The sequence below is a fragment of the Onychostoma macrolepis genome, chromosome 22, assembly GCF_012432095.1.
Source record: "Onychostoma macrolepis isolate SWU-2019 chromosome 22, ASM1243209v1, whole genome shotgun sequence".
NCBI classification, from domain to species: domain Eukaryota; kingdom Metazoa; phylum Chordata; class Actinopteri; order Cypriniformes; family Cyprinidae; genus Onychostoma; species Onychostoma macrolepis.
Genome location: NC_081176.1, coordinates 29514139 through 29538170, shown reverse-complemented (window position 1 = coordinate 29538170; position 24032 = coordinate 29514139). Strand labels below are relative to the sequence as shown.

Genomic DNA, 24032 nt, shown 5'->3' with positions numbered 1-24032 from the left:
ACACCTGGCACCTTCCCTTTTCCTGACTTCCTTCAGAAATCTACACTTGCTCTGGGTGTGGGGCTGTTGTCATGGTACTTTATTCTATCCTATTGAAACATTCAACGTAAAAATGTGGACTGAGCTAATTTACTTCATTTGTATGCATGTCTTGCATGTTTTGATATGCAAGTGTGCAATTTGTAGGGTTTTTTATTTTTTTATTTTTTTGGTCCACAGATTTGATTTCAAGCATAGAACATCAAGCTTGAAATTAAAAGCAACCATTCGGAATGACTTAAGGTTACTTGTCCCTGAACATTATGCATTTTATTTAGTGTGGAGTTCTCTGCAGCTTGAGTTGCATTATAATTTGCAGTGTTTGATTCACGAACTAAAAGCTTTACTTTTATATTTTGTATTTCCTCATGGTGCCATCTCTCTAAAGATCGGATAATGCCAGAGGAAAACTTTTTATTGGTTGTGTCACTTTTCAGATGTTGACAAGCAATAAGCCACATGAGGCTGTGCATTAGTGATTTTATTATGTGTACGAGTCTCTCTGTTATATCTATTATGATATTTTGCTAGCTAACAAATTAACTGATGCTCTTACACTCTTGCATTTGTAGCAATAAGACAAATCTAGTGTTCCTCTGGGAGTGAATGTCATCAGATTAACTAGTATAATTAAATATTTCAGTTATACAATTAACAATGGACGTTGTTTTGATTGCGATTTTCTGCTAGACACTCTCAATTTAACATCAGTGTAATGGAGTGACCATTAAATGCATGACTGTATGGCAAATGGGAAACACATGTTAGATCTTGTGTATAACAGTGCCAGGTTTGGCACAGTCTAGCCTTGATGCTCTCAATATGAGCCTTTACAGTGAGGTCAGTTCTCTTAGCAACTGGGATCCTTAATTCATGTCCAATTAGCTTTTCACATCTCCTGTCAACTTCCCCAGACTGCCTGCAATTCTCCACAGGAATCAAAGAGCTTTGTGGGACCTCTGCCAAGTTCCTCGGGTGTGGTTGATACAGCCATCCTATAGCTTTTAGTGTACAAACCACATTGAGCCTCACCAACAAACAAACCTATATGGCTTATAGGTGTATTGAAAAATGTCCTTTGTGCATACACTGAAAGTCAATGGACTCCAACATTGGACCTCCTGAGGGGTTAAAGTTGTTCTCCAGTTCTGCTCATCATCTTGGAGTTAAAAGTGAAGAAAATTATGGTCGATGATGACATTTCTATCTTGTTCATAGAAAAGAATTGCGCTAATGAGCTCCTCATTGTATCCTGTTCTCTTGAGGTCATAAATCATCCCAGGGCACTTAACTTAAAGAGTAAGGGGTGTTACCTTGATTTCGACCTTGGTCTTTGGGATAAATGTCCCCCGAAGGTCCATTAAGACCCTTCTTAATGATCTCCCCAATGTGAATTACTTCTCTGAGATCATCTTCTGTCCACTCCCATGTAGCATAATGGTGATGGACTGCTGCAGTATTGTTCAGAGGTGGAGGTCAGTGGAAGTTCTTCAATAAAGGCTAAACTGCTACCATTTTCTAAAAGTTCTGTGGTTGTGCCATAGTAACATCATAATAACAAAACCATGGTAAATATTTATGTTTTTGGTGTCACGTCTAACACTGAAAATTAATTTTCTTCAGAAAGCATGGTGTAAAGGTAAGAATGCATTTTTTATTTTTTTGCATTGAAAAACATGAGGCGCTAGCTTTGAAATGGAAAGAATCAAGCTCTCAAGAAGCTTTTTATTAGATTTATTTTTTTTATTTTTTATATATAGAACAGTTAGTGCTTTGCGTGAACAATTATGTGTTTTGGCTTTGTCAGTGTCCGTGCACACGATGTGGATTAAGTTACAAGAAGCTAACATGTCAGAAGTGTGACACTTCATTATGACCAAAAATCATGCTAGAGTGATATGTGAAATTTGTTTGGCTAAAATATCACACGGCGTCACGTTAAAGAATTTCACCACCTGTTAATGCGACACCCTGAACAGTAGACCAAGTTCAATCACCAGTTACCAAAATTAAATTACCAAAACTTTGTTTTGGTTTGTTTCGGTTAAAAAATAAAATAAAATAAAAAATTGCATAATATCAGTTTATATTGTGACTGATTATGTAAATATTCTTAGAAATATTGATGCATTATTGTGAGAAAGAAGAATTATGCAATATTGATATCTGATTTTAACATACTTTGTCAAACGTTAGCCATCGCTCAGTTAGCCTAAATGGTAGTAAAAGCAACAAATATAATATATTTTTATTTTAAAAGTAGATGCCATGAACACTGTATCATGTATGGAAGCCTGTAATTTGTAATTGCGTAATTTGGACTTATCTTGTAAATGCGAGATATAAATTTAGAATTCTGATTTTTTTTCTCGCAAATCTGTTTACATTATCATAATTCCATTTTTTTTTTTTATTCATCCACGACACTTTCTCAAAATTCTGACTCTTCTTCTTAGAATTTCAAGTTTGTATCTCATATCTTGGTTAACATTTTTGCAATTTTTACTTTTTTGGACTTTGCAATTCAGAATTGTGATATATAAATCCATAATAACAAGAAAAAAAATCTGAATTGTGAGGTAAATAGTTATAATTATTTTTTATCCAGTGGCAGAAACAAGCTTCCATAGTATTGTAGGAGACACAATGGTCAAATATGTCTGTCTAGCGCATGTTCACATTTTGTACAAATTCAATTCATAAGAAGCACAGGAGAATGCAAAAACATGCTAAATTATTAGCCTGTTTATATACCATCCTACATGCTAGTCCAAGTTGCTTCAGAGAACATCATGATATCACTGTGATATATATCCAAAAACCTTGGTGTTCGCATGATACTAGCATGGTATTGTATCCCAAAAAACACTATGGTACTTTTTAAGCATGAAATCCTACACCATTAATCGAGCTACTAATATAATGAAATACCCATAAACTGATGCTAATGTTCAGCCTGAAAATAAAGCACATGACAGAAAAAAAGATATTAGCATCATTTCATATAGTATAGTCTTTGTGTGGCGACTGTGTTTGTTTTGACAGTCTCACATTGAGGACGAATTCGTTAGCGGCTCATTCATATGCGGGGCTTGATGAAGCGGAGCCAAAAGTGTGTCATTTTGCCACTTTTTAATTAGCCCATTTCTCCTTTAGCCCACTGACAAAAGCTAAGAGAAGACAAAGCAAAGCAGCATTAACGCTGGCGTCACCCTCCATTAACTGAAGTGTCAGACATGTTCTTCTCTGCAGCTGGCGCTACAGAAGAAACAAAGCCAAAAAGGTTTTCCTTAGACAACGTTAGTGGTTTAGTTAGTTACTTAGGATGTTTGTTATTTGAGAAGATAATGAACCAAATGGCTATATTGATTTTTGTTTAACAAAGTTTGATAGACTGTACAGAATGTGATGTATATGTCAGAATTAATGATACAACAAAATAATGGCAAAAAAAAAGGTCTGATAGCTAATGAATCAATGGCTGTATCAGTCTTTTATCAAAGTGTGATACACTGTACAGAATGTGATTATACTGTGGCAAACAAATAAAATCGTCTGAAATTAAATGAAACAAAAAGCTATATCAATCTTCGTTTAACAAAATGTGATTGTATGTCAGGATTAGTGATACAATGAAACTGCGACAAATGAAAAAAGAAAATTCTGAAAATTAATTAAATTAAATGCTATATCAATTTCTGTTTAACAAATTTTGATAGACTGTACAGAATGTGACGTTTATGTCAGAATTCATGATGTAACGCAATTACGTCAAATGAAAAAAAAAAATTAAATAAAAAAAATGAATCCGAAAACTATTGTTACAAATGGCTGTATCTATCTTTGTTTGCAGAATGTGATGTGTATGTCAGGATTAGCGATGCATTGAAATTACGACAAATTAAAAAAAAATTAAAAAAAATGTCAAAAAGCTAATGAAACAAAAGGCTATATTAACCTTATTTTAACAAAGTAAGATACACTGTACAGAGTGTCATACATATGTCAGAGTTGGTGATGCGACGAAATTACAACAACTGGAAATTAGTTCGAAATGGCAAAATAATTAATATTTACAGATACTAGTCCATATCGCGATTTGATTTAAGTGAATAATTCATCCAAACTTTGACACATTCCGTGTTAAACTGTAAATTCCGTTTTTATAACTGGATTCCACGATTCCGCCCGTGTTTTCTGCATCGCGGAACTTGGGTTTTAAAAAAACCTGGTACTGTGACATTTTCATTTTTTTAGTACCAACTTGGTACCGAAGTACTGGGTCTTTTGACAACACTAATGTCAATAATGTGGAAGCATTTCATTGTGATCAAAAATTATGCTAAAGTAGCGAGATGTAACATTTATTTTTGGTTTCAGTTTTTACGGTTAAATGAAAATTTCAGTTACGTTAAAAATAAATTGGTGCATTACTAGTCATGTTCAGTCATGATAAATCACAATATCATTTTTGATTGTGATTTAAATGGTTAACATTTATACACAATCGCCTACCTGAAATATTTACACAATATTGTGAGGAATGAGAAACTCGATAAACCAGTATCTGATTTTAATGTACTTCGCCATGTGTTAGTCATTGCTAAGTTAGCTTAACTGCTAGTTTCTGCCTTTACATTGGTTACTTTTATCTGGTAAATATAGTGTCATTAAAGATTTTTAAAAGAACCGGTGCGTTAGCGGTTAGCAAACATGCTACTATACAGTTAGCTATAGCGTTACTTTAGGTTAGCAGTGTTCCAATCATCAATTCCTGTTCTAGTGTAATTTACTCTTAAAAAGTGGCAAAAATAATATTTAAACCACTTGGTAAAAGCAATCGAAAACATTTATAATTAATTAGCAAATGGTGGCTTAAAACAACATATACATGATGAATCAGTATTTTTTAGGTAGATGAATCAGTATTTAACATTTCTTTAAGCTCAATTGTGAAGGTTCTCTTGGAGAACTGTGGAGTTTGACCGGCGTAAAACAACAGTGAGCTGCAGCGTCAGTGTGATGCATTCATTCTGATAGCGCATACATACGCCTCCCTAATCTCTTGTGGAAGAAAAAATCAATTTAGATAATTTCCTTCCATTATTGTTGGCTAAAAGGCATCAGATACAGCTTGCAGTGCTGTACTAATTAGATTGTGACACAGTGTAATTGGCTTTAGCAGCTTTAGGGGAAGGAATGGACTGTGAGGAGGAGGGGAACATTTCACCCTCACTGTCTTTTCAACACCCCGAGCAGGACGTGCTGATAACCTCCTGACCACCGATTCAGTCACTGCCGATTGTTCTCCCTGTCTAATGAATCACACTAACAGAAAGTACCATGGTATTTCTTTTACTTAGTCTCAGAGTTTTGGCATGCTATCATGGTAATACCATCCTTTTTGGACGTGTACCATAGTATTGCCTTGTTTCTGGATGTGCCATGATAAAGAATGCTTTTTGGGTATGTTACAATGGTAAATCCTTGCTTTCGGTACATGTACAGTGATTATACAATGCTTTGAATTTACCATGATAATCAATTTTTCTTAGACATGGTACCATGGTAAATCGATGCTTTATGAACATATACAATAATTGTACCATGCTTTTTGGATTTACCATAAGACAATGATTTTAGACATTGTACCATGCTAAATTCATGCTTTTTGAACATGATTATACCATGTTTTTTGGATTCATGTACAATATACTTTTTTTTTTTTTTTGATTTACCATGATAATACAATGTTTTTTATATATGGTACACGTACCACAGTAAATCCATGCTTTATAAACATATTGTCACGACTTGCACTGTGAGGAGCGAGAAACGAGGAGCAAGGAACGTGGAGACGCAGGAGAATTCACTAGAACAATCTTTATTCATCCAACACGGGGTAGACCAGAATCACACACGGAGCACATGACATCCCTTGGGGAGTTGGGGTGGGCGCTCTGGAGGCCTCAAGGGACAGGGGACTCGGGAGGCCATGGCGGGTCAGGGGACTCGAGAGGCCACTTGAGGCTGCTCTGGAGGAGTGGACACTTGAGGGCGCTGTCGAGGAGTTGGCACTGGAGGGCGCTCTGGAGGCGCAGGATTTTCCCGCGAATGGCGGACTTGTGTGAGCCGGGAAGGGCGGCGGGCTTGAGATTGCCGCGGACGGCAGACTTGCATGAGTCGCGAACGCCGGCGGGCTTGAGATTGCTGCGGACGGCGGGCTTGAGATTGCCGCGGACGGAGGGCTTGAGAGAGCCGTGGATGGTGGCGTTGAGTTACCTGCGGACGGCGGGCTTGTTCTGGCTCGGGCCCGGACACTTCCCAGACACCGGAAGATCCCTTCTCTCCAACTCAGTCCTGTGGTATCTGGGAGGTCCACGGGGAGATGGTAATTGGCCCCGAGTCAGAACAGATGATTGATGGCCGCGTCGTCCAGCGCCATCCCTGCGGCGAGCCTGCAGAATTCCCCGGCGTACTCATAGAAGGGGAGATCTCTGCGGGATAGGGCGAGGAAACGAGTGGTGACTTCCATAGCCGCGGGAGAGAAAACAGGAAACAAAAAACTTTCAAAACTGAAAATAACCACGGGAGAGAGAGAGTGCCACTTGCTTTCGGTTTGGTTCCGCTGTTCTGACACGACTTGCACTGTGAGGAGCGAGAAACGAGGAGCAAGGAACGTGGAGACGCAGGAGAATTCACTAGAACAATCTTTATTCATCCAACACGGGTAGACCAGAATCACACACGGAGCACATGACATCCCTTGGGAGTTGGGGTGGGCGCTCTGGAGGCCTCAAGGGACAGGGGACTCGGGAGGCCATGGCGGGTCAGGGGACTCGAGAGGCCACTTGAGGCTGCTCTGGAGGAGTGGACACTTGAGGGCGCTGTCGAGGAGTTGGCACTGGAGGGCGCTCTGGAGGCGCAGGATTTTCCCGCGAATGGCGGACTTGTGTGAGCCGGAAGGGCGGCGGGCTTGAGATTGCCGCGACGGCAGACTTGCATGAGTCGCGAACGCCGCGGGCTTGAGATTGCTGCGGACGGCGGGCTTGAGATTGCCGCGGACGGAGGGCTTGAGAGAGCCGTGGATGGTGGCGTTGAGTTACCTGCGGACGGCGGGCTTGTTCTGGCTCGGGCCCGGACACTTCCCAGACACCGGAAGATCCCTTCTCTCCAACTCAGTCCTGTGGTATCTGGGAGGTCCACGGGGAGATGGTAATTGGCCCCGAGTCAGAACAGATGATTGATGGCCGCGTCGTCCAGCGCCATCCCTGCGGCGAGCCTGCAGAATTCCCCGGCGTACTCATAGAAGGGGAGATCTCTGCGGGATAGGGCGAGGAAACGAGTGGTGACTTCCATAGCCGCGGGAGAGAAAACAGGAAACAAAAAACTTTCAAAACTGAAAATAACCACGGGAGAGAGAGAGTGCCACTTGCTTTCGGTTTGGTTCCGCTGTTCTGACACAACTTGCACTGTGAGGAGCGAGGAACGAGGAGCAAGGAACGTGGAGACGCAGGAGAATTCACTAGAACAATCTTTATTCATCCAACACGGGGTAGACCGGAATCACACACAGAGCACATGACGTATAACAGCGGACAGCAAACAAGGGGCAGAACACACTATAGACAGAACTAACAAGGGGAAAACGAGACACACCTGGAAACAGATTAGACACGGCTGGCACTAAATGAACAGAATGGGGACAGGTACAGGAAAACCTAAATAAGGACATATAAACACTGAGAACACGTGGAAACACGGGGACACGGGGACAAAAGTCTGACACATATACCCTGATTATACCATGTTTATTTGAATTTACCATGTTAATACAATATTTTTGTATTTACCATGATTATATATATATATATATATATATATATATATATATATATATATATATATATATATATATATATATATATATATATATATATTATTTACCTTGATAAAACAGTGTTTTTTATAAATGATACAACGGTAAATCCATGCTTTATGAACACATACAGTGGTTATACCATGTTTTTGATTTACCATGATAAAACATTATACCTCGGTAAATTCATGCTTTTTCAACATACAGTGATTATACCATGTTTTTGGATTTACCATATTAATACAATGTTTTTTGGGGATTTACCATGATAATAAAATGTTTGTCGACATGGTACTACAGTAAATCCATGCTAGAACATATACACTGATTATACCATATTTTTTTTTATTAACCATGGTAATACAATATTTGGGGGGGGGTTACCATAGTAATGCAATTTATTTATTTATTTTTTGGATTTGCCATGATAATACAGTGTTTTTATACCATAGTAATGCAATTTATTTATTTATTTTTTGGATTTACCATGATAATACAGTGTTTTTATACATGGTAATCCGAAAACCATAGTAAATACATGCTTTATGAACATACACAATTATACCATGTTTGTTGCCATGATAATACAATGTTGTTGTTTTTTTGTTGTTTTTTATTTATTTATTTATTTTTTTTGTATATATATTTTGTACCATGGTAAATCCATACTTTTTGAACATAAAGTGTTTACACCATGTTTTTTTTTTTTTTTTTTGTTGATGTGCTATGATAATAGTTCTATTATGTAAATGAAATGTTTACTATGCTAATCATTCAGTACATTTGCATTAATTTATGCTGCTTTCATATTAATTAATTTCATATTTTGTATGGATCATTTTAACAAAAGGAATAATAGCTTACTTGTTATTTGAGTTAACATACAGTTTTCAGGCAGTAAATTGCTAATTAGTTTGTCAACTATAAATACGTTGCCACCATTTATAACCTAAAATGTTATTAGATATGATGCCAACAGCGTGATGAGCGGCTTCTGACTTCACTTTATTTCAGAATATGAGTCACAACGGTCGGTCCTAATATTCCTGCTTTCAGAAGATCATTTACATTAATTCCTCAAAAGCCAGCACATAATTCAAAGCAGCTTCAGATCTTTAAACAATCCCATCAGTTTGACGGCGCAGAGCTCAGAAGTTCTGCTGGGCTCAACTGATTCATCTGAAAAGCTTTTAATGTTAACGGTTTCAATCCAATCCTTCAGCATTGATTACATTTCAAATGGACTCGTATATCACGGTTAATTTCAGACGTTGGAAATTTTGCATTGCTAACAAATCTGTCATCCATAAAGCCATTTAAAAAATAAAAAATAAATGATAAAATATGACTCCCGATTAAAATAAAATGTGATTATTTACACTATTTTGTGACCGCTATAATTGAGGTGAGGAGTTTTAGCTTACTGTTTTGCTTTATTACATTCTGAAGCCTCTGGCAGCAAGTCATAAAATAGCTGTGATGGTTTAGCTGAGGATTTGGGCCACGTCATTTTTCTTGACTGCCGCAGTTGTTAATTCTTACCGTGTTTGATGCAGTTTTCAGGATTGATCTGTACTGTAGTGACAATTCATCAGCATTGATTCTTCCTGCTGTCACAAACACTCTTCTTTAGTGCCGGATGATTGTGCGACTTGAGACATCTGCAGCCACATCGACCCTCCCTGATACACACCCTGCTTCACATTCAACCTCACGCTCTGCCTCTGAATTTGAACATCTTCATTTACTATTCATTATTTTCTTCATCTTATTATTAATTCATGCATTAAAACAACACATATTATTGAATTTTTATTCAAATTTAATATATAGATTTTACATTTTATATATAAATGTTTGTTATCAAATTTAATGTACTCTATATATAAATATCTCTTTACTGTAAATGTCACATGGTCCTTTAAAAATCATTCTAATATGCCGATTATTGCTCAGTTACTAATAATGGTTCTTATTATTAATGTTTAAAACACTTTGCTTCTTAATACTTCTGTGGAAACCCTTACATATATTTTAGGACCCTTTTATAAACAGAACGTTGAAAAGAACAGCATTTATTTTAATCAAACAACTTTTGCAACATTATAAATGTTTTTACTATTATTTTTGGTTAATTTAACATGCCATTGCTGAATACATTTATTTATTTATTTATTTATTTTTGTTGTATTTTGTGTTGTTTGTTGTTTAGTTTTGTTGTTGTGTTGTTTTTTTATGTTGTGTTTTGTTATTTTGTTTTGTTTTGTTTTGTTGTGTTGTTTTTTGTTGTTATTTTGTTATGTTGTGTTTTGTTTTGTTTTGTTTTGTTTAGTGGTGCATTACATTTTCCACAAAATATTAAGTAGCGAAAACTGTTTTCAGCATTGATAATAATAAATGTTTCTTGAGAATCAAATCAGAATTATTTCTGAAGGATCAAGTGACACTGAAGACTGGAGTAATGATGCTGAAAATACAGCTTTGATAACAGGAATAAATTACCTTTTACAATATACTGCAGTAGAAAACTGTTATTTTAAATTGTAATAATGTTTCACAAAAATAAAATTTTAATCTAAAAATAGATTAAAAAAATATGAAAAAGAAATATAAAATATATTCAGAAAAGAAGAAGGAGGGAAAAAAAACGGTAGGCTATTGGTGTTGAGCCTCAAACAGTCTCAAACTGACAAGTATCGAGTCAGACATCAAAGCTTTGACATGAGCAGTGCAGTATCTTCAGCCGTCGTATTAGGTATGTGCACTGACTCAGGTTCAGAAATCCTTCAGGATAGTTTCAGCGCCTTTCACATCATTTGTACTCAGATTCATGCAGAAGTGTTTCTAGTGAAAGCAAGTGATGCATTGCAGTGTGACAAAACTAGATCAGTGCCGTTTGAATCAATGATGTTGTCTACACTACTAGTAGTTGTGTGGACAGCTTCATTGATTATGATGGGAGTGGTGACCTAGTTTTGCCACTGGCTTCCAGTGTTTTACCAGCCAAAAATTTAATGTGTAAAATAGATATTTAGAAATTGTTATTCTTTTCTTTGTGCAGAGCCTATGTTGTAAATGTAACATCTGCTTATTTATTCTATATGTTGGCACCATATTGTTCTTTCATTAATTAATTAGTTTATTCTTTGGTTCATCTGTCTATTATTATTCATTCATCCATTAATTATGCTTATTCATTTATGTTATTTTGATATTTAAAGTTATGAAGAGTGGGGGATATCTTAACCAGATATTTACAGTGTGACACTGAAAATCAAAAGTTTTACTGTTGTACTATACATTTTAATACTCTGTTTTTGATTTTACAGTATATTCTTATTCTTACCATATTGAATGGTTCAAAATAGTGAAAGTGTGGCCCTGTGTTATTTTAAGTGTCATTGAGATACTATTAGAATTTTTATTCATATTTAAAGTGAGCAATGTTGCTTTCTTAACTTGCTAAAATAAGGGAAACCTGTTATTTTCTGTATTTATTAAATGTTTGTTGTCAACATTTGTTTCAAATATTAGATTTATTTTTTACTTCATGGTTTTAGTTTTAGTTAACTGTAATAACCCTGATATGACCTATTGAAAACTTAAGTAAAAGAGTTCACACTTTATATCACAGAAAAACGCATTTTAGCAATATTATTTTCTAATATTGTGCAGCACTGGTTGAGCGCTATACTAAGAAAACAGCTTGTTAGCTGCACATTTTGTTGTTATTTAATTTGTCTTCAGGTATCAAAGTCTGGCCTTTCATATCTATGCAAAAGTCTTTAATGACTTGTGCATGTAAATATTGAATAAGACAAACTGTGGGTTTGATTTTCTGTATTTAAGACATTTTATTTATTATTTTTTTCCCACCTTGCCTTATTTCAAGTCTTAAGTCAGTGCCATGCTGTCATGTCATTCCCACAATGCATCATTACAAATCACATTCACAGTCAGAATACCATTTTAGCATTCCAGGCAGAGGGAGGGATTCATATTTTGTCATTTAGTCTACATCGGTCTCATTCATTATTGCTTTAAACAGGAAATAAGGAAAGATTGATGTGGCATTTACAAACATGATTTTCCAACCAGAAGTTGTAAACATCATTGTCTTTCATTGAATTATCACCATTGTTTTCGTTCCCTTGCTGATACACAGTGCGTGGGCAGTGTTTTCAGGAAAAGTCTGGTGAATTACAAAGAAATATTATTGTGAGACTGTGAAGTTGTATGGCTTCTTGCAGTGAAAAGGAGGTTACGGCCCGAGGTGTGTTTGTCATCTTATCTGCAGAGATTATTGTGGAAATGCATGAGTGGTCCATATGTCAGGAGCAAGAGGCTGCTGTGTGACCGCTGGTCTGGATTGACACATCTTAAGAGAAGAATAGAAAGACGAGAGAATCAGAATGGAGAGTGAAAAACAGGGACAAGCAATCTATTCAGGATTTTCTCAATATTGTGCCTCTGACATTTGATACGTTCTACAGAAAGCCTGACGATGGGATTTCTCTTTGTGGATTTGTGCAATTATTAAAACAATAGTTCACCTAAGAATGAAAAATCCATATGGCTTCCTTTGTTGAACACAAAAGATAATTTTAGGAGAATGTTCATGCTCCTGTTTTCCAGTGAATGTGACTTTTGTATATAGAGAACCTTGCAGTAAATTATTGTTAGATTAAAAATAAATATTATAAATAATTGTATAACTTACAATAGTAAAAAGCAGTAAAAAATTGTTGTAAAGAAGTTTTTGTAAGTAAAACTGTCTCCCTACAACATACTCCCTAAAAAGTAAACAATGTTTTTTTTTTTTTTTTAGTGAAATACTTACATTTCTGTCTTTTTTTGTAGACAAAACTATCATATTTAATTACAAAAAAAAAAAAAAAACTGCAAGTAACACATTAAATTAAACATTAAAACATTTGAAGTAGAAAGGCTGAAATAGTTAGCAATAGTATTAAATGGTACCTTTCTTTAAAAACATACTCCAATAATCTTTGCTTTTACAACTTTGCAAAAATCTCTTTGTCTCTTTAAAAAGAGCAGCTTGGACTTTCTACAAAATTTCTTCTTCTGTGTTCCACAGATGAAAGAAAATCCTTTATTGCACTTTCCTTTAAAGTTCATCCCATGTCTCATTACATTGGCATCTGTCTCACCAAGGACATTTCAACACAAAGCATCACATCCCTGTCGCTCCGTCATGCATTTGCATGTGTGTATTTGTGCCCATCTGACCGGCTCTGGCAGGAACGACGGAGCCTTTCTCACTCGTTTGAAACCGTGTCGAGATGACCGTCCTTTGAGGTGTGATGGCCAGTGTCCGTGTGAGCATTTGCTTTCAATGTGTATCTAAACTCTTAAAAATAAAGGGTTTTCGAAGTGATGCTATAGATGGACAAGTTTTGGTTCCTCAAAGAACCTTCTTAAAAGAACCATTTTTTCTTAGTGTAAAGGACCTTTTTCCACCATAAAGAACATTTTGTTTAATGAAAAGGTTCCATAGATATTAAAGGTTCTTCATGGAACCATTAATGCCAGTAAAGAACCTTATCCTATTCCCCATATTCAACATCAAAGAGCAAGACTGAGCCAGTGGTACAATTTTGGACATTTATATCCATGATAGACCAAATACGATATACATCATGGAATAGAGGTGGTGAATTGATTTGAAGCATTAGTTATAATGTTTTATGGAAAATATTGAGGAAGAACAGCAGGCAGGGCTGCTGCCAGAAAGAAAATGGGTGAATAAATTCCTCTGGAATCCGAACCCTTTATTTGGCACAGCGATTTTCACTCACTGTTCAATTCTGAACCTCGAATCACTCAACTCACAGTTTACAAGCCTGTCAAAGCTGCAAGAACAAGTGTCACCTTCTCACAAGCTCTGCGGTGACTCATGGACGCATGCAGTCATGGAAGTGCAGAATATTAGCTTTGCTTTTTCCCTGTAGTGCTTAAAAATAAGTAATCTCGACACTGTGGGGTGTTATTAGACGGTTATGGTGATAATAAATGAGTGTTTTTGTAATAGGCTGAGGTGGCAGTGTTCTGCAATGATTCGCTGCTCTGTGAGACTCCACACCACAGGTGGTCGACGTTCCCCATCCGTAAATACTGGCTTAGTGCAGCCGTTACGAAAGCAGGCAAATGGAGCTCTCGCTTTGCAGAATTGCTCCCTAGTCGAAGTGTTTTCGGAGGGAAAAAAGGTGTTTTAATGTAATTAAAGTTCTCTTCAAACCATTTCATGAAGTCCTGTTTTAAAAGGGGGTATGTCATAAAAACAACCCCCCAAAACAATCCTAATTTAGTTTTAAATGACCACACTGAAATTAGTATTTGGTCTAGGATTGGTTGTCCAATATATTGGTTATCGATTTTAATATATAAAAAGCCATCAGCCAAAATTTTCATATTGACTTTTTTTCTCAGAATTGTGATATGAATTCTCAATTGCAAGTTATAAAGTCAGAACTATGAGATACAAACTTGCAATTGCGAGTTTAAAAGTCATAATTGTGAGTTATCTCACATTTCTCACAATTGCGAGTTTGTATCCCGCAATTCTGACTTTTTCACGCAATTCTAACTTTTTCCCTCAAAATTGTGAAAAATAAACTCGCAATTGCATGTTAAGTCAGAATTGCATGTTATCTCACAATTCTCTTTATTCTCACAATTGCAAGTTTGTATCTCGCAATTCTGACTTTTTCACGCAATTCTAACTTTTTCCCTCAAAATTGTGAAAAATAAACTCGCAATTGCATGTTAAGTCAGAATTGCAAGATATAAACTTTCAATTCTGAGAAAAAAAGTCATAAATGTGAGATATAAACTTTCAATTCTGATAAAAAGTCAGAATTGTGAGTTTATATCTGCCAATTCTGACTTTTTTTCTCAGAATTGCAACTTTATTTCTAAGAATTGTTTATATCTTTCGATTCTGGCTTTCTCAGAATTGTGAGTTTAAATCTCGCAATTCAGTTTTTTTTTTGTTTTTTTTGTTTTTTGCAGTTGCGAGTTTATATCGCCTAATACTGACTTTATAAACTCACAGTTGCGAGTTATATCGCACAATTCTGAGAATAAAAGTCAGAACTGTGAGATGTAAACTTGCAATTGCAAGAAAAAAGGCAGAATTGTGAGAGAAAAAGTTGTAATTACCTTCCATAATTTTCATAGTACTATGAACTCAAAAGCCTCATCGAAATTCTTTATTGCACCTGTTTTTGTTGTTGTTGTTCGCTTCCTGATAATTCCACCCAGAATCATGTGCATCTGTTCCACCTTGTATTCTGTAGACTTCCTTTCTCACCCTTTCCCTGTGAAACTGAACTGACATGCACATGTTTCTGAGGTGTTTCTCTGTTCAAAACACTGTGGAAGCGAGTTTCCTGTTGTGAACGAAATCTCAGCCTGCAGTGCATCAGAAAGGTTTTTTCCAAGCTTCTGTTGTGCTGTTTGGCTACAGTGCTGCTCCGTGAATCTTTGCAGAATCATTCATCAGATGTTTATAATATTTTGTCTCTCATGAGATTTACTTTCCATTGTGATATCTGTACTAATATGGTGAAAGTCTTTGAACATGATGTTTAATTGGTTGTCTGCTCTGTACAGCGCTAATAGCAGTAAGTCATCATAAGCATGCTCTGGACAGCTTCATCAAATACCAGTGGAGCGGCTAACTGCAGACTCAGAGTGCTCATTAACAATGCCTGCTAATTAACTTAAGCGGACTCCAGGCTCAGAGTTCATGTCTAAACATCCTGTTAGGTTTAGAGAGTGAAAAAGGATATGCTCGCACACACATCTAACAGGGGAAGTCCTTAATGATAGCGCTATCGATACCCAGAGCTAAACCAGTTTAAATGCTTAAGAAGATGAAAAAAAATACTACAAACACTGGCCAGTCCCTGTTTCGCTGTATTGCAATTTTTATTGCTGGTGCCAAATTATTCTGCAGTTTTCTGTGAGAATCGTAATGGTTCATTTCATTGTATGTGTATGTGTTTCAATAGTAATGTGCATTTGAGAAGGCTGACCTTGGTGTTACTTTGACCTGGTCCCTGACGCCCAGTACTTTCCACATTCTCCAATGTGGTTTGATTTTCAATTTAAATGAATCTAGGCCAAGGACGTAATTCCAATCTCCCATTAAGAAGACACGATTCTATTAAGCTTTATTTCTTTCTTTCTTTCTCTCTTTCTTTTGTGATAATGGAAGTCAAGCAAGATTTTCAGTAAATAAGAGCTTAAATTTCAGCCTATTATATGGTTTTAAAATACTTAGTATAGTACACAAGTTGGATGGACCTATTTTAAGATATTTATGGTATTTTTTCCCTCTTTTTTTACTTTTGTCATATGCCTAAGAGCAGCATAAACATTCTGCTAAACATCTCGTTTTGTGTTCCATAGAATATGACTATATTGGCTGTATATAAATTTTACTTTAACTCATTTGAAAGTATGTTGTTCTTGTAAAGCTACGGTCACATTTACCATCGTTTACCATTGCAAATTTTCACGGGCCAAATCCAGTCATTTCAGTAGGAATTGCAACATAGTATTTGCTATTTTGACCAACATAAAGCTGTTTGATTTGAAAGTGATTTTCTCATTTAACAAAAAAAAAAAAAAATCACTAATTTAACCACATCTTCACTGTGCAACTAATAGAAAAAAAAGATGCACAATGAAACGGCAATGTTTAAGTGAGGTGGCTCTAAATTATGTATTATATATTTGATGCATATTTTATGAATGGGGTTTAATTGGTATTTTAATGTTTTCAATATTTTTTTTATTTTTTTTTTTAAACTGTGTAATATGCTAACAGAACAAGGGGGAGAAAACACACTGCAACAAAACTGCTTGTTTTCTTAAGGTAGAGTTAATCACAGCTTTACTTTCACCCTCGCAGTTCCCAGAATGAAAGAACAACCGCAGTGACGGATTCATCTCAGATGTAGATTACACCTAAATCTGTCCAGACAGTGTTTGTAGGAGGCCAATCTCGGCTCTTTATTGGTCTGGTGTGCTTGCAAGGTTCATCAGAACTGTAAATATTCTTGATTGATGAGCGCTTTAAATTTGTTTGCTGGTAATCGAAGGACTGTTGTCGTGCTGTGATGAAATACCTATGAAATGGATGGGCCAGAACAGCAGGAAATGAAAGATGTTGTAAAGGAGGGTCATTTATCTGTCGTTCTTCACAGGGATCTGCTTTTCAAACCTAAACCAAAGCAATCATTTTCTGAATTTGTATAAAATTCATTATTTTTAATGTAAAATACCTTAAACGTATTTGCATTGCAGAACGCAAATGCATTTTTTGTAAATTGTTTTTGATTATGATGATGGTTTGCCATTCGTCATGATTGCTAAGGTTACACCTCAGACACAGTAGTTATATAAGCTGTTTCATTCTCTCAAATGCATTTTTTTATTACGCTTCCAGTTCCGCTTAAAGCGTCCAGGAATAGAGTCAAGCTAATCAATTACACATTCCTCATTTATATGTTCACAGGCTGTTGGGTAAAACTGTTGGATTTGTCCTGCTGAGCTTTAATGGTGGAAATCTTGCAGAAAAGCCAGGAGCTGATGTGACTGCATTATGAGAGACTAAACCAGTGTTTATTTTCAGTGTAGTGCTGATTAAGGCCTTTCTGCAATAAATTGTCTGAAAGAAGTGTATTAAAAAGAAAAGATCAATTTTTACTTTATAACTAAGCTGTGATAGACAGTTTGCACCAAGTGCAATGCGACTAACAGAAGCAAAATTATATAATGCCAAATGCACTATATATATATATATATATATATATATATATATATATATATATATATATATACACTAAAATTACCCTATGCTTTATGGACTTCCCTTCACTTTGTGTGCATTAAAGATGTTTTGCACCTTAACTTATTTATACAGTTAAACATCTTTGCATAATCCCATGCATTTATTTTGTTTCATTTTACAATTTTGTGTTCATTTACTTCTTAAAATTTTAATTTGGTGTAAAAGGACTTTTTACTAAAAACCTTTTATATTGTATCAAGATATAGTCTGTTTCCAACATGTGCCAATGTGGACCAATAAACTACGTATCATATAGCAGCAATGGTAAAGAGAAAATATTATGGAACCCTTTAATGCTCGAGGCTCAAACAAAAGCCCATATTGGTCTTCCCACACAGACATCTGAAGCTCAGTATGGTGCACGAGGAAGAACATTTTTAGACTAGCATTACAGCTCAGCAGATGTTATGACAATAGGATTTCCCTTTACGCATTCACCTGCAATATAGAATGATGTCTTGGCTTTTGGTTGATAAGTCCATACTGTGAATATGTGTGGTGAAAACTTATAGAAAGAATATTGTGTTTTAGATTATATTGCGTGCCTTTTTTTATGCTACTTTACATATCATTATCACTGTTAACATAGATTCATCATAAATGTAAGATTTTAGTAATACACTATGTATTGTATGGGTATCGTCTTGCAATCTTATTTTCCTAATGATGGACTATTTACAGTACACACGCATGTACATGAATCTGATATCGAAAAAGCCCTCTTACACACAAACCTTGGGTTTCAGTTAGCCCCAGTCTCATATGAGGTTTCTGTCACAGTTTTGACATTGTTCTTTGACAGTATTGATCCTGTGTGATAAATAAAACACTAATGAGGTGGACCACACACAGCTCAGAGGCAGCAACTGCACCCCGCTGCATAAAGTCCCTTTAACAGGAGCTTTATACAGCTTGAAAAGACACGTGCCCAGTAGAACATGCATTCAGGGTGGTGACGATTATGGAATCTGGTATATTTGAGCATCTGGATATTGTAAGACATTCCAAGTCTTTGAATTTTTTTGCGTTAGGGAATGTGGGGTAAGATGTGCCAGTGTGGCAAATTATGTAGATTTTTGGTCATGTAAATATTTATTTAGAAATGGGCTGTCAGATGCAGGTGATTTAAGAAATGCATATTAGAAAATTTAGTTTTATTCCTAAAATGTATATAAATTCCCATTGTATGAAACCTTGTCAAATTGTCTAGCTAGAGATTAGCCATGAATCATTGATGCTTTAGGGTAAAAAAAAAACCTAACCCTAACCCTAAATCCAGAAAATGTTGTTACAAAACATTAAAAAATGTAAAAATATTATTAATTAAAAATGGTTTGCTATATTAAAATATTATGAATATTACATCTCTCAATATAAAATGTTGTATACAAAAACGTTTTGAGATATTACAGTGTATTATTTATTAAAATGTGAATATTTTGCAGCAAACTAGACTAAAATACTTAAGAATATGGGATTGTGGATTATTTTTTTCTGATTTAATTTATTTACTTATACAGTATTTACTCATCCTCAGTTTGTTCCAAACCTTTGTGACTTTCTTTTTCTGCTAAACCTTGAAAAAATATAGTTTGAAGAATTTTGGTAACCTAACTGCTTTGTACCGTTGGTATCATTTCTCAAAATATCTTCATTGTTGTTCCACATAAGAAAGCCATACAGATTTGGAATGAAGTGAGGGTGGGTAAATGATGGCAGAATTTTCATTTTTAGGTGAACTATTCCTGTAAATAAAAAGTGGCACATCTTACCCCACTCTCTTCTACACCAGAGCCTAGGTGGAAACTATGCATGCCTTGGATGTCAAAATGTGTGTCCATGCAGATATGGTTAAAATTGTGGCACAAAACAGTGAGGTGATGATGATGATGGTAATGATGATTGTGGTTTTAGTGACAGCAGTACAGTTTTGGATGGAACACACTCATTAATATGCAGTTATTCTGGGGAAGATGGGCTTCGGCTCAAGGGTAATGTATTATTGTAAAATCTCACTTTACCCATATGTTTTAACTTGTGGGTCACGGCATATCTCCAGACCATCACACAAACTTGATTAATCAGAATCTCACCCTTGTCTGGGCCTGAGGTTCCAGAGATAAAAAGAGTATTAGTGGTTTGTGCTGCAACTTCATTGGTCAGTAAAACTTTTGCGTGCCATTGTCAACCAAATATGGACATTTTTGTATGCTATTGTCCAAAGCAGCCATGACATTCACAAACATTTAGGTTTGATCGCAGATATATCTCACAACTTCTGTCATGATCTAATTGGCAGCAGCTTTTGATGATATGTTCTTACGTACAGTTGCACACACATTTAAATTTTATTCTGGAATAGAAAAGTAGGAATGCTAGGACACACATTCTGTAGTTTGAATGTTCACCTTTGCCATAAAGACTTTAGTTAAGAATAAGAAGGCAGACATTTACCTCTGGGGTCGAAGCAAAAGGATTTATTAAGAAGCTGACAAAGTAGGGATTTGTGGAAGGGGAGGGGTGGGTGGCAAGGGGAAACATGGAATGCTTAGGGAGAGGGGAAAAGTACTTTTTCACAGATTCCATTTCATTAAAATTCATCCATTTCAATTTATAATCATACTAAGGATGAGATGTGACCTCTGTGTGAGACATTCATTTGGATAGATTAGGAGCATCACTTTGCACAACTGCAAGTCGATTTCTTTAAAACAACAATCTCCACTTTTATAGATGCATTTTCTCTTGCCCAAACTCTTGCATTTGCAAAGTGGGCATGACCCCTTGAAAATGAATTACTGCTGCTAACTACTCACCGAATTGCCAATCTGAAACACAGGGATACAAATGACATCTAAAAAACATTCTAGTTATATTCTAGTATATAAAAAACTAGAAATTCAGTATGCACTTGTCATTCTCCTTCATGTCATTCATGCTATTTCTAGAGTAGAGTAGGGTTTATGCAGTATTCATTGGGTTATAGGCTCTAGACAAGGCATTCATAGCTATGAATCTATCAAGGCTCAAGCAGTGGTAAAGGGAAAGCTTTTTACCCCTCTCAGATTTTGAATTTTCAAACCAATTTGTTCCTCTCATACCGTCGTGGCTCAGTCAAGCCTTAAAGCTGATTCTTGGGAGTGCTTGGCTCCATCTTTTTGCCTTTTTGTTTTTATATCTTTCTTTTCTCAGATTGTATCTGCTCTGTCCTGCTCTCTGCTTTGGGCTTGCAGAGCCCTCTCCCTGATCTGTCCTGAGTAGCTGTGCAGTTGCAGACTGACACGTTGAAGGACCCACATGCTCGTTTGAGCAGGTCATTGGGATGGCAGTAAGCAGCCGCTATGGCACAATAGTGGTATCTGAGAAGACGGAAGTGACAGAGTCAGCATCGCTCCGTGTTACTGCCAGCTTGGGATACTCAAGGGCCAGTACTGCCCGCAGCTTCCCATTCTGTGCCTCCTTGATGGGTTCCAGAAAGACCACATGCTTGTTGTTACTGACCTTGCGGCCGGGGCCCTCCGTGGTGGCAGGTGGCGTGGGTGTCAGGATAGACGACTGGGCACTGCATTCGTTCGCAAGGTTCGGCGTTGCTGGTAGAGGCTGTTTGCGACACCAGCAGCGACAGGGTGTCAAGAAGAGGTACATAAGGACCAAAATCAGGCTGACAACGCAGCCCAGAAGGGTTGTAAAGCCAGTGTTGAAGGGCTCCCCTTCTTGACGGCGGATATGCACGGTTACATTAACTTCAAGAGAATCGTTGCTTGACTCTTGATGGTTTTGAACCATGCACAAGTACACCCCAGAGTCGTTTATCTGTAGTGCCAAGATTTCCAAAGAACCATTTGAATACATTCGCAGTGTATTGTTACTAAAAGGAGGAGCAATGTATCCGTAACGATGGGATACCCACGAATAGTTGAGATGCTTTCCCTTTAATGATGTTATACAATCTAACATCACTGAGTCCCCAGCGTATGCCTCCATACTAACTTTCTTCACTGGAGGTTTTATTTTGCAATTCTCAAAGTATCGTACATGCTTGAGAAAACGCACCATGGCACGTTGCTCACCGTAAATCAAGCACGTATGCTCCTCCCAAAAATCTGTCACTGAGGTAAAACCTCTGTACTCCCATTGTTTAAACAGGCTGTACATGGAGCAGTCACAGATTAGGCTATTGTTGTGCAGGAACAACACTTTCTGTATATTTTCCTTTAGAGCTTCAATGTCTTTGACAGGAAGGTTGGGCATACGGTTCGAACTTAGATCCAGAGTCGTGAGATTGGCATGTTCTTGAATAGAAAAGAAGGGGAAATCTGTCAGTCTGTTATGGCTTAGGTAGGCTTTTTGGAGGTTGCTCAAACCACTCAGGGCTTTGCTTTCTACCCTCACTATGTGGTTGTTGTAAAGGAGTAACTCCTTGATTCCTACTAACTCTTGAAAGTAGTGTTCTTCTATAATGTTCAGTTGATTGGAGGAAAGGTCCAGATGGCGTATGTTGCTTGTATTCCGGAAGGTTCCAGGAGTGAGTCTGCTCAGCTGATTGTGGGCTAACCGTACTGTGTCAAGATTGGGCAGACCAGCGAAGCAACCCTCCTCAAGACGTTCTAAGCAGTTGTGATTGAAGTCCAGAGTTGCGACCATTACGGGCAACTCTGCCGGGACTTGGTCGAGGCCAAGATTGGTGCAGCTCAGGATATCGGATGCAATCAGGCAGCCAGAAGGGAGATTGGCTCTGACTAGCTGCAGCAGAAAAGAGCTCAGCATTAGGGGTGCGGCCACACCCTGAGCACACAGCATTGTGCCGTCAGGATGCTTTGCTTGGGAATCAGAGCAGCCAGTTTCACCGGGGTAGAGGTCCACTCTCTGTTTGAGTCAAAGCTGTCGTCTTGGCTAGGTGTTTCTATCCTTAAAAATTGGATTGCAAGACAAGGAGAACAAGAAGACATCGGTTATTTAATACAGTGGATATCTTGCTCAATAATTATTTGTCCACTTGGCACTGTTCTGTCAGCCCAAGGCATGACAGTGCATCAATGCTATTATTGACTATTATTATTTAATCAACTTGCTTACAACTTACAAAATTCTAATCTTAGAAGTTGAAGACGATAAGATTATCTTTACCTTAAGGTTGCCAACAGTTACTCCAAATATCCCGCCTCATAACTCTTGTTTGAATTTCGAATGCTGCCCCAGATTTTTAGTCCATTCTCAAGTAGAGAGAGTTGGTCATTCAAGTCATGAAAGGGAAAGCAATTGTTTTTGTCCCGTCCTCAAGGCTGAGCCCAGCCTTCTGTGCACCATCCTTTTAACAGTTGGTGTTGTTTTGCAGTCCTGACATCTGAGACGGAACAGAAGAAGTCTTAAATCAAGAGTCAGCTCGCTGCCGCAGGCTGGAGGATGTTTTTGAGAAAGTCAGCATCCTGTCCAGTTCAGTTAGTATAATCTTGCCCTCAGCTAAACAGCAGGCACACAAAGTGTCACATGTGCACTGGTCCACAAAAACAGTCCACAGTACAATCAATCTGATGTTTGTTTTAGCCAGAAGATACAGACATGGCGCAGTTGTTTGTCAGTGTTGCTCCAGAACCAGAAGAAAGTAGTCCTTAAATTTTAGACATAACATTTTGTCTGCTCATTTTGTTCAAATGACAAAGGACATCTAGGGCTACTAACTCTTGGTGACTTTTGAGCTTCCAGTGTCCACGTGGCATCTGGAGAAACTGGTGAAAAGATTTAAGCACAAAGAAAGATCATGATCTTTTTGGTACCGCTTTTAGATCCTGGTCTCTTATCAACATTTTTCCTCCTCAGCATCCATCCTTTTTTTTTCTCTCTTTCCTCCGATTTGCTCTCTGAATTTTACAGGTCTTCCTCCTTTTCCTCTCTGTCGCTCTCTCGCAGAGATTGAGTGTGTACTACACTTCCTCTCCGTCTCTCTCTCTCTCTCTATCTTTCTCTTCTCTATGCGCTCTATAAACAGACAGGCATGGAGTTTCGGAGGAGGGGCGCTCTGGAGGGGGGTTCTTCTGAGTGCTGATTGGTCGAAGTCGGAGATTATGAAAGGGAAGTATTTGCCAGAGCCTCCCCTGGTGGTGCTGTTTTTTTCCCATCCCTTGTGATCCTCCAATTATGCATTTGCCTTTACTGATACCTCTTACACAGCTTTTGTTTACTCTCTCTAGCTTTAATATATCATTGACCTGTGTTAATGTGGATCTGAATGAG

General features: G+C 37.2%; 2 protein-coding genes across 6 annotated transcripts in view; one reads left to right on the top strand and one right to left on the bottom strand.

Moving 5' to 3' along the window:
• Window positions 1-24032, top strand: part of LOC131531454 (E3 ubiquitin-protein ligase RNF123) — a 133657-nt gene that overhangs the window by 62369 nt on the left and 47256 nt on the right. The gene's annotated exons all lie outside the window — the stretch shown is intronic.
• On the bottom strand, window positions 8614-24002 carry amigo3 (adhesion molecule with Ig-like domain 3). 3 transcript variants are annotated; one of them, XM_058762234.1, is made up of 3 exons: window positions 22929-24000; window positions 21303-22709; window positions 8614-12296 (listed from the first exon to the last, which is right to left on the bottom strand). In XM_058762234.1, exons 2-3 carry the CDS (start codon window positions 22599-22601, stop codon window positions 12219-12221), a joined length of 1377 nt encoding a protein of 458 aa, XP_058618217.1. In that variant the 5' UTR covers window positions 22602-22709; window positions 22929-24000; the 3' UTR covers window positions 8614-12218. The 3 variants fall into 3 exon arrangements, with proteins under 3 accessions (XP_058618217.1, XP_058618215.1, XP_058618216.1); XM_058762232.1 differs by lacking the exon at window positions 8614-12296 and having other exon boundaries at window positions 20042-22709; window positions 22929-24002; XM_058762233.1 differs by lacking the exon at window positions 8614-12296 and having other exon boundaries at window positions 20042-22704; window positions 22929-24002.

Excerpts from the sequence above, each read along its gene's own strand:
- amigo3 (XM_058762232.1), bottom strand. The coding sequence starts at position 22,601 with ATGCTGTGTGCTCAGGGTGTGGCCGCACCCCTAATGCTGAGCTCTTTT.